General features: G+C 44.4%; 1 protein-coding gene across 1 annotated transcript; it reads right to left on the reverse strand.

Annotated features, from left to right (window-relative positions):
- Window positions 1–233: 233 nt before the first annotated feature.
- Window positions 234–1,277, reverse strand: LOC138267265 (solute carrier family 35 member G3-like). Its single transcript, XM_069216124.1, has one exon. It carries the CDS (start codon window positions 1,275–1,277, stop codon window positions 234–236), a length of 1,044 nt encoding a protein of 347 aa, XP_069072225.1.
- Window positions 1,278–11,719: the final 10,442 nt, after the last annotated feature.

Genomic DNA, 11,719 nt, shown 5'->3' on the forward strand with positions numbered 1-11,719 from the left:
CTGATGCCTTCCGGCTGCTGTGTAACACTTCCTGCTCCTTCTGATGCCTTCCTGCTGCTGGAGACTTCTTGCTGCTGCAGATGACTTGCTGCAGCTGCCGGAACATACTGTACCTCCACAGGAGACATGCTGGTACTTCACCTGATTGGGCACTCACTGATCTCTCACAGAGGTGGTGATGGTGATCACTACATTCCATAAAATGCAGGTGCAGAATGAGGCAGGTGTGGTGGTTATTCTTGTTCGTGGATGACCACATCCGTGTCACAGCTGATGTTCTGAGCTGTGATGATTGAGATGCTACCAATGATGACCCACGCCCCAACAATGTCATAGGGGGACACCTCCTCGCACAGCATGTAGTACTGGAAAGCCATGGTGACCACCACCTCGGAATGCAGCACGGCACAGACCAGAGCGGGGTGAGTCTTGGTGACAGCATAGCTGGCACAGATGAAGGACAACAGGGCCAGGAGGCTTATGCCCACCACGCAGGTCCAGGTGAGCGGGTCTCGTGGCAGGATGGGCCGTTGCATGATGAACATGAAGAGTCCACTAAGGATGCTGCCGACCACCCCGAACACGAAGGCAGCAGTCAGCAGCTTGGACTTGAATTCGAGCCTGCGGAACTTCACAAGGCCAAGGGCCAGGGAAAGACCCCCCAGGGAGGCCAGAATGTAGCCAACGATGTCATTAGCCCTGGTTTTTGCATCCATCTCCAACAAACTGGGCACCACAATGATCATCAGTCCCACCATACTGCCAAGAAGGCCAAAGCAGTTGAAACCGGTGAGCTTGTCCTTCTCAACTATCAGGGCTAACAGTGTAGAGGAGACCGTGGAGGAGCCCTTGCGTACTGTGGCAGCGTTGCCCGTGGGCACAACCATGAAGGACCAGTAGGCACAGCCAATAGAGATCACATTCACCACTGCATGAACAAAAACTTGCTTCCTGGCTCCAGGAGGCCCAAAGATGGGCAGTTTTTTGTAGCGCATGCATATTATGAAGGAGAGGTGGAAGAGGCAACGGAAGAGAAGAATTTCCAAGGACGGGATGTTAGAAGCACCGTTGGCCATCCGGGAAAATGGGGCCACCAAACCTGCTGGTACTCCCCCACCAAAGAGAGCCACAAGGAGTCCTTTCATGCTATCAGACAGGCGGCAGAGTCCCCTAATGCTCTCAGAGAATGGGTCCTTCCTAGAAATGTCATCACTCCTTTCTGTGCTTGATGGCAAGTCCAACAGTGCCACACCTGTCATCGAAGTGGTTTCAGCCATTATCCCTAGGTATTGTGCTTTGGTACGCTCTCTTCGCTCACACAACGGGCACCGAGTCACGCGAAAGTGATACCTTCAAGAAAGGAAAAGGAGAAGTAAGAATACTTGCAGAGTATTACATTACATAACAATGCCAATAAAACCAATCACTGACAGTCATCTTGTTTTAATTGGATCTATATCATCTAGAGACAGAGGTCAAATGTACAGACAGTGTTGGCATCAGCATTCCCCAAAGTTGTTTTTTCCTCATTAAAACAGTTTGTGTAGTTTTCCTGACATCTGAACTATTCTCAAACAGTCAGGCTAGAGTTACCCAGCATGGGGAGGATCAGAGGGGTGACCTCATGTACTGTTGTTTTCTAAGTGGACACAAAGTTAGGTGTGCTTGGTGTGGATAGGGATAAATGGTCAGGGATCGGAATACAGTACTGTAATAAATGTGATGCAGGGCATCAACAGCAACCAGAGGTTACTGGGCCCCAGTTGTATCAATGTGTGTTTTTTTACTGCTGGTCTCCTCGGTCCACCATACTACAGACCCTCAAACTTGAAACCAAGTACCCCTTTTACCACGTGACTATCAGGATTTTGAGACAAAGCAGTCCAAGGCTGTTGAAGAGGGGTGTTGTGGCAAGAAACCCAGAGCACTGAAGTGCAGAACATTAACACTAAACAAATTAATGTCCAGCCAGTGCTTTTACTTTTGAGAGTATTTTCATGTACACATAACTCAATACAACGCCACATTATACATATGTAAAATTTTCAGTGTGTTTAGAAGATTGGAACACTTCTACGGGAGCCTCTCAGAAACACTAGGGTGCCAAACACCTACCATAAAGATTTATCACCCCATCTCCTGCCTTTGTCTGTGAGGTTCTGTGTGGCAATTTATGTGCCAGCAGAGTTTAGAGTTAAAAACCAAAAAAACTCTCTTAAAGGTTATTAACCCCAGCAGTTGGCTTATTTGCTTTTAGAGGGTAGGTCAACAGAATCGAGTTTTACATAAAATAAGGATAATCACAACATTTATTTTGAATCACTCCAGAGAACAAAATACAATTGTAATAAAAATGTCTTTCTGGAACATATTTATTGTTCCTCTTCTCACATTCTATGAATTAATCTTCTTGTTTTTAATCTCTTTCTGCTTTGGACTCGTGTGTGATACCTCAGCCAACATATACTTCAGTCTGTAAAGGCGGAGAAGTCAAGGGCTTTTTTAAAGGCTCAAAATGTTACCGTAATAGCGCAATTAACAATCAGTGTTCGGGCAGAAGAATAGTAGAATACAAAACCATAAAATCTTTCTTTTTATTTATTGAAATTGACTCACTGACGAAACTCTAAGAAAGTAGAAGACAGCAACTGGAGAGACATCACCAAGATACATTATGAGATCCTGATTAGTCATTGGTAACTTTGAGGAAGATATTACAGAATCGATAAATCGGAATTTCAGGAGGGAGCAGTTGGGCTACCAACTAGGATGGGTATATACCGTACCAGAACAATCCATCATCCTTTCCATCATCGTCATCATCGCAATCAGACATTGGCTCAAAATGTAGTGCATTAGAGGAGGCTTTCACGTCAAAATCAAAAATCATAGTATTTTTTTTTTTTAAAGGAAGGCAGAAGACACCCACTTGGATACAGCACGTGTAACAAGCTAAACAGAAATATACCAGATACTGGAACAAATACTACATGCATAAACTGAATACAAAACCAGGGAGTAGAAACACAAACATCCAGGAAGTAAATGCAGAAAGATCAAACCTCACCTCAACTAAATTGTCAGTAAAGTTCTCAACAACAACTCTTAATGAAACTGAAATTGCTATCTCAAGAAGGGACTCTCAGTTTCCACCTGCACATTGGAAACTAACTGAATTAAGATTGATCTGTACACATTCATAAGAAAATACACATTACATTGAGTACAAACATAGAACAGCAACGCAGACTACCAAACCTTAAATACAACATTTAAAAAGAAACAAATTGACTAATCACCTTATGGTAACTGCCAAGAAAAAAAAGAGCATTAAAAGTAGTCAGTACTTTTTTTTAGGAGCAAGATGGTGGAGGGGTAGAGAGGACGCAGCCTTGCGGCCACGCCTACCCCGACTTTGGACGCCGGCGCGAGAGCACGGAGGAGCAAGGACGCGGCTACGGACGTGGAGAGCAGTGAGAGGGGAAGCCCCCCCTCTCTAGGAACTTCCAGGCTATGCCATGACCTGGGTCGGCTGAGAGGAGCGCGCCGGGGGCAGCCCCGAGGGCCTAATCGGAGCCGGAGAACGTTTCTCCGGCTGTTGGCCTCGATCTCTGGCATGACAAATCGCACAGAGTGAAAACTACATGGGGGGAAGCACCGGCCTCCCCCCAGGAATTTTTGGAAAGCAGGGGAAGACAAGTGGAAGTAGCCCTGACGGCTACCCCCAGTTAACTGCTCCCTGCAGTTTTATGCTGAATAATACACTTAGGAAAAGGAAAAGAAGTACCTAGAAAGAAAGGAGAAGCAGTCTGCCATCTTTGCCAGCCTGCTCTGCGCTTTCAACTATAGACTCTGCAAGAAGGAGGAGCAGTAACCTCAAGCAACCTCAAGTAAGCTAAGGGGGGGAGAGTGGTCTGAATGATTGACTGAGACTCCTGAAAATACGTTAGCTTAGACTCACTTCCCTTCTCAAATATATAAAAGGGGGGGGGGAAATAAAACCCTATCAGATTCTAAGGTATTTATGATTGTAGATCCGGATTACAGAGGGTCCATGGTGAGCGGCATCTGCAAACTAGGGCCCCCCCAATGTCATTAATCACGGAGGCGAATATTAATCACTCATGTACCCATTCCTGGACTACTAAGGGCATTATTAAAAGTGCGATTTACGACGCAGCATACAATTTGATAGCAGCAATAGTAGGGCTAGCCAGCTTGGTGAAATCATTCCCCCATTTTGTAAAAGTAAGGATGGCGCCTAAAATGCCTCGGAACCCTGGAGATAAGAATGACAATGCTAAAACATTGCGCTCAGGAAAAGATAAAGGGGACTTGGCCGGGGCAAACAGACGGCCCACCTCAATAGTGGGGAGGCAACCAGGGAGAGCGCTACTGGCCAAAGTAAAGATCTTAAATTGGATGATAACATAACCCTCCCTGCGGAAAATAGGGGGAAGAGCAAAACTCAGGCTACTATCACTTCTTTCTTGGCAGGAGTGGCACAAGAAAGTGAAACTACACTTTTAACTCCCATGTCGGGAAGGGAACAAATCTCTACAGAAAGTACACATGGGGGGGCCTTTAGCGAAAAGTCCGGAAAGGAAAGATCATCCCAACCGGGAATTATAAGGTCTGACAGTTGCATGATGGAGAAAAATCACGAACCTCCCCCGGCGCAGCAGCATGTGCCCGAAATAAAAGGAGGAGACTTGAGTAATATAAAGCAAACACGGGGCAGCGCAGAAGAGCAAGGCAGGCCGCAGAGTTTAAGAGAAAGTGATAAGAGCAGTGGGAAGGAGATGAAAATCTTGAACGGGTCGAAAGATGCTGGGGATACATTTTATTCATTAACAGAGGAATCGGAATTCAGAAGCGCTGAGGGGCACAGCCTTAGTGACTCTGGTAGCAGCATATCCTCGGAAGAGGGGAATGCTTCATCGAATAACGAACTCACAGTGTGGCAGAGGCGGCGCCAGCGCAAATGCACCAAAACAAGGTCTGGATCACAGGAGGGTACCGAATTCTCCGCATCTAGCGGGAACAGGACTTTGAAATGGGATTACTCCAGTATCAATTTAACAGATGTAGCCCGCACAACGAATAAGTCAAATATGGGCGATCAGCAGCTGCCGGGGGGTAACAACAGAGGAGATGATATTGAGGTTGCAAAGAGCGATATATGCGCAGCGAACGCAGACTCTGGGATGCTACAATCAATATTCAATTCAATCAAAGAATTTCAAACGGAAACTCGGATAGAAAGTCGTCGAGCCAGAGTGGCTACAAAACGGCTGCAAGGATCAGTGCGTAAGGTTGCAAAATCATGCACTAAGATAGAATCTAAGCTATGTACAATGGAAGGGAGGATAGTAGCAGTCGAAGAGGAAGTTGATACGCTGAAACAACAGAATGCTATGCAGGAAAGCCAAATGACTGACATGATGTGGAAACTGGAAGATTTGGAGAACCGGCATAGAAGGAATAATCTACGCTTTTTGGGCATAGAGGAAGGGCGGCAAGGAAATGACATTCGGGGCTACATGATCAAGCTTTTGCAGGGGGCTTTTCCCGAACTGAACCATTGGGATTGGAATAATGAGATTCAGCTGGTTCATAGATTTCCCCCGACCAGGAGGGAGGGGGCGCACCCAGCCCCCTCAAAATATCCTAGAGCCATTTTGGTGTTTTTTGGGAATTTTTTACTGCGTCAGGCAGTTTTTGATAAAGCACGCCCTAATACCCCGCAACAGGTGGAAGGGGTAACCTTTTTCACGCCACCAGACTTTTGTCATACAGCTGTGGAGCGGAGATGGCGGCTCCGACAGTTGATCAAACCCTTTGTCGATAAGGGAGGAGAGGCTTACTTGATTTCCCCCGCTCGGTTGAAAACAGTGGTTAATGGGAAAGTGAGGTGGTTTACGTCAGAGATTCAGGCAAAGGAATATTTGACGGAGTTGAAATAATGATGTATTTTTAGATTTAAATGAGTTCGGTGGTGGACAGGGCACCCTGCATCTACACTTCGCCAACACTTGGGCCAAGGGGGCTCGATTGCTCTACAAGAAAGGGGGGGGCTGGCTGAGAGGGGTGGCCCCCAGCCAGCCCTCGAGGGGAGGGAGGGGGGTAGATGGGTGTGTGGTGGGTGGGGGGGGGGCCTGGAGGGGATGAGAGGCGGGAAGGAGGGGGGGAAGGGGAAGGAAGGGGCTAAAAGATTGAAACAGAAACAGAATATAAGGACCAGAGAGAGGGAGAGGAAGCAAGGTCTGCGTAAGAGTATATACAGTTGGTGTAAAAGGCCAAACAGAAAGATTGGGAGGCGGAGAAAGTGGGGGGAGGGTAGAAAGAGCTAAAAATGACCAGACTCCGTATAGCTTCTATTAATATCTGTGGTCTAAATGATCCCTGGAAAAGAAGGAAAGTTATGGAAGAGCTAAAAACTCTCAGGGCAGATATCTTCTGTTTGCAGGAAACTCATGTAGAATATAGGAATCGAGGGATACTAGGGCCACTTGGCATGAAAGTGATAGTATGTTCAACACAAGAGGTGAAAACTAAAGGGGTGGCGATATTGGATCGGAGCAATAAAGTGAAATTTGCTAGGCAGAAGGTGGATAAGAATGGAAGATGGGTAATTGTAGAATGCCTATATAGGGAAGGTAGCTTTACGCTGTGTTCTATATATGGGGCAGTATTAGATGATCCAACGGTAATTGACACCATGGCTGTAGAATTAACTGGCTGGCCGACCCTGTATATTTTATGCGGACTTTAACTTTAATGGGTCCTGGGACGGTTTACAGGATCTCTTAGAGCCCGTAGTGAAGAAATATCAGGGGCGGAAGCCTCGAGTATTTAAGGCAATGGTGGGATTGCAAAAGGAGCTAGGTCTGGTGGATGCTTGGGCCGAGCAGCGCGATCCAGATCCGGGGTACACTTATTTTTCTGCCCCTCATGTGAAACTGGCCCGACTAGATTTTTTTCTGATAATTTCTGAATGGTTGTCGCAGGCTAGCATGGAGTTATATCCACGAGTCATGTCGGATCATAATCCACTGGTTTTGGACTTGGAATTAGATGGTCTAGAACATAAAACCAGGAGATGGACCTTTGAAATGGGGCTTCTCAATGACTCTGAATATATGAGGGACTGGATAGTGGAATTTCTAGAGATTAACAGAGGTTCTGCTCCTATAGAAATAGTATGGGATACTCTGAAAGCAGGGATACGGGGAGCAACCCTAAGCTTCAGTCTGAGTAAACAAGGAAAGGCCCAAAGGAAAATTAGAGATTCCCATCTGAAGCTTAGAGATCTAGAAATACAGCTGATTACAGTTATAGAGAGGGGGGAAGACACGAAGAACATCCAGTAGCGAATTGCTATAGCAAGAGCAGCAATAAACAAGGGTAATGCAGATAGAGTAGCTGGGAAATATCTTGCGCAACGATCTGAGAGGTACGAGTATGGTGAAAGAAATGGCCACCTGTTGGCAGTAAGGGCAAGCCATAAAGCCGCAGCAGGGGTGATCCGAGAGATTCAAGACCAACAGGGACAAATAGTGACAGATAATGACAGTATTAGGAAAGTGTTCCAGGGGTATTATACCGATCTATATAATGACACCGCTGGATTCTCGACAATAGAGATGCAGGAATTTCTTTGCCCCATCAGGTTTAATACAATCTAAGGAGAAGATAACTCGCAACTGGAGGGTCAGATCGGCAGTTTAGAAATAGATAAGGCATTTAGTGAACTAGCCGCCGGCAAAGCATCCGGCCCGATGCAATTCCATTAGAGTTCTACAAAATCTTTAAATTAGAGCTACACGCTCTGATGCTCAAGCTGTTTATTCAGGTACAGAGTGGTGGAAAGACCCCGCCCTCTTGGGGAATGGCTAATATGTTAGTTTTCCTTAAGAAAGGGATGGCCCCGCAGAATCCGGCCTCATATCGGCCGATAACATTAATTAATAGTGATGCCAAATTATATTCTAAAATATTTGCTGCACGCTTATCCTTAGTAATCAGGAATTGGTAATGCCCCGGCAACACAGATTTGTCCCTGGTAGAGATACGGCAGAATATATTCAAAGAGTTATTGCGCTGTTTGATGCAGCAGAAGTAGCGGAGGAACCTATGGCGGTGGCCCTACTTGACGCAGAGAAAGAATTTGACCGAGTCAGTTGGAAATACCTTTGGGAGGTCATGGGGAAATATGGCTTTCGAGAACAATTCATAGTGGCAATAAAGGCCATGTATAAGTCACCGGGAGTAAGAATCCAACTAATGGGAGGGCAGTCCGATTGCATCCAAGTAGGGAGAGGCACTACTCTACTCTGTTTGCTCTATATATAGACCCTCTGCTCAGACAGCTCGAAGAAAACAAGCAGATTATTCCAGTACAAAGATATGGGTGGGACACAAAAGTCCTGGCCTATGCAGATGATATTGCCATTATAAGTTCCAATCTGGATACGGCACTGAAAGAAATCGAAGAGATCACTACTAAGTTTGGGTCATTCTCTGGGTGTTTATTAAATAGGACCAAAACTCAGCTATTGGTTAATCAATTTACGAAATCACAGGACAATCGGAGGGTGGAGCAGGCAGTATACATTGGTATTAGTATTTCGCCAAGGGTTTGAGAAATTGTCAGCATGAATCTGGATCCAATAATGGTTAAAGCTAGAAACGATATGCACAGATGGAACAACTTGCACATGACCATAATAGGGAGGTGTAACATGGTCAAAATTATTTTGCTTCCCAAATTACTGTACCTATTCCGGACCATACCTCTGATCTTTACAAAAACTCGGTTTGAAGACCTAGAACGGATAATTATGAGATTCATCTGGGCATATGGCAAGTGCAGAAGGACGGCCAAGTTTATGTCCTTACCTCGCGAAAGGGGGGGTGGGCTTTGCCTAACTTGAAGCTATACCAATTGGCAACTGCATTCCAATATATGCGCCCACTATGGGGGGATAGACCAGGGGAGAGTAAGGGGGAAAGCACCCCCTATATCCCAAATATATACGAATTGCTTGTGGGCTCTGCCTCAAAGGGGTGCTTGCTGACTTTTCACGAACCAGGGTACTATAAGAAAACACGGTACAAGGTACTAGAGGTTGGCGGCCCTGGCGAACAAAGAATGGGCTTGGGAGATTTAACTACTATACCCTAATCAAGAATAACCCGTCACTCCCCGACATTTTTAAAGATAGCTATATGACAAAATGGGCCTCCAAAGGGGCAGCGAGGCTAGGGGACTTTTTTGATGATGCTGGAATCAAGACATTCACGAGTCTCCAAGAACGGTTTGCTTTAGAACAAAGGGATTTTTTTAAATTCTTACAGGTGCGAGACTTTCTGAGCAAGAAAACGGTTGGGCCACAAGGGTTTAAAAGCAATCAACTGTTAAAACACATTGTGGGAGAATCGAATCTGACTATCAAAGTAATTTACTCCTTGTTAATGGTAGAGCAACCTGATGATTTGGAGAAGCATAGTGAATGGTGGAGCGGAAAATTGGTTGATGGAAGTGTCAACTTTTTTAATTCACTCGAGTTAGGTCATACTGTGCTACTATCCTCGTCTCTACAGGCACAACATTATAAAACTGTGTTTAACTTGTATTATACACCAGCCCACCTTGCTAAGTGGGGGGGGGTCACGAGGAATCAATTGTCCAAGGTGTGGGGATCATGCAACAGATCTAATACATATGTTTGCCACCTGCAGAGAATTAAAGACACTGATAGATGGGATGCAACTTGTAATAAAATAAATTTTGGGGTACGAGGTGGTTCTTACCCCGGAAATTCTGGTTCTAGGGGCGGCAGAACAAACAAGGGGTCGACAGAGGGCATTCATTTTTCTTGCTATGGCAGTGTACCGTTTATGTATCTCCTCTGTATGGTTGAGCATATTACCACCATCTTGGCAGCAGTGTCTGGGCAGGTTAATATCCGTATATCATCTGGAGATCTCCCTGTATGAGCGGAAGGGAAAATTGGCCAGAAGGAAAGGGAATGTGGTCTGGGGTCAATTTCGGAACTGGCTCATGGCTAATGACTGATGTATTAAGTCAATATTCCCTTTTGTTATGATTCCTTGTGTAGGGACAAATGGAGGAAATGTATCTATCTTTCCAACTGAAGAAGGTCTAATTGTATATTGTATCTGTTTATTTGCTTTTGAAAACAATTTAAAAAAAAATAATACTCAGTACTAATCAGGACATCATTATGTGTAATTACACTTAATTGCATTTAATTTTTCTGAAATTTTGTGTAATTAAGCAAAAACAAGGTGAATTTCACACACCTCTATTATTAATCCTTTAAAAAAATCAGCTCTTGGGTCTGGCTACCACTACATCTTAGCTTATAAGATGCATACTTACCAACATGCTATATTTTGAATTAGGGACAAGACAGTCTCTTTCCTGATAAACCAGCCAAAGAACATTTGTTACCAGTGGCTATTCCTGTTGAACAATGATGGTGAGCTGTAGTGCAAGTTTTGTATTACGTTTATGTCAAGATCTGTGTGAGAAACTTCTTTATCAATTTCTATACATTGCTGTACTCATGACAAGATCAGTGATATTCTCAATTTTACATAAATTATTAATATTTTGGATTGCACTGTGTAACTTTTTTCTCATTTTTTTATTAAATTAATTATTCTGTTAGTTGTAAGATATTTTGTCTACTTTACTCAAGCTGAACATGTTGAATGACACCTTTAGCTATGTATTCTATCTCAAGCTTGTATTGTTTAGTGCCATTTAAAGATGGCTTACCCTGTATCTGTACTCTGTTAGATTCTAAGGCACAATTAAGCATGTGTTAGAAACAGACTTAGCCCAGCCTACAGCCTGTACTAACACGATGACAGGTCTAGAGTTTTATAGGACCTACGCCTAAGCTTATTTTTTGGCACAACATATTTTAGCTTGTTATTTTGTACTTTCAATATGGCCACTTCATGGACATGCAGCCTATGGTGACTCTCCATCCCATCCGCATACACTGTCCCCTGTACAAGTTAAAAAACGTGAGTCATAGATATGGACAGTAGACCACATGACCAAGCACACTGTCTCAAAATAACAGTCTGACGTTTTAGCTCACAGTAAACCCTGACATACCATGCCACATGCAGAACCCTGAAGACCTTTAGAGAGTGCCGTAGCTATGTATTAGTAATGTTTTCATCTAGACCTTAAAAGACACATCCACACACAATGATTTTATCACTGTCTCACCTTACCCAGATCACAGAACTGCCATGACCATGGCTTACGTCTCTACAGTCTGTCACCACATATGCATCATACTTTGAATGCACTCATGTTTGTCCAGTCAAAGGAAGGAAAGACTGGAGCTGGACAAGGAATGTCATTTGGTGAAATACTTTGCATCTTCGGAGGACAAAATATGCAACAGCAATGAGAATGAACGACATCCCCATGATTTCTGAACTTTCATCTTCTTCGGTAATAGCATTGGACATCTTTGATGTTGAGTTTAAGTTTCCTCATGTTCCATGGGGTCTTTACTAGGCAACCAAGATGTTTAGTTGACGCAAGCAGGATTTTGTTATTTGAAACCCACCACAACCTGAGAAGAGTTGTTTTCACTTACTCCTCACATTCTGGAACACATCACTATGTTCAGAGAAGCATTCTAAGTATGCAGTCATGTTAAGG

Source organism: Pleurodeles waltl, chromosome 12 (assembly GCF_031143425.1).
Source record: "Pleurodeles waltl isolate 20211129_DDA chromosome 12, aPleWal1.hap1.20221129, whole genome shotgun sequence".
Taxonomy (NCBI): Eukaryota; Metazoa; Chordata; class Amphibia; order Caudata; family Salamandridae; genus Pleurodeles; species Pleurodeles waltl.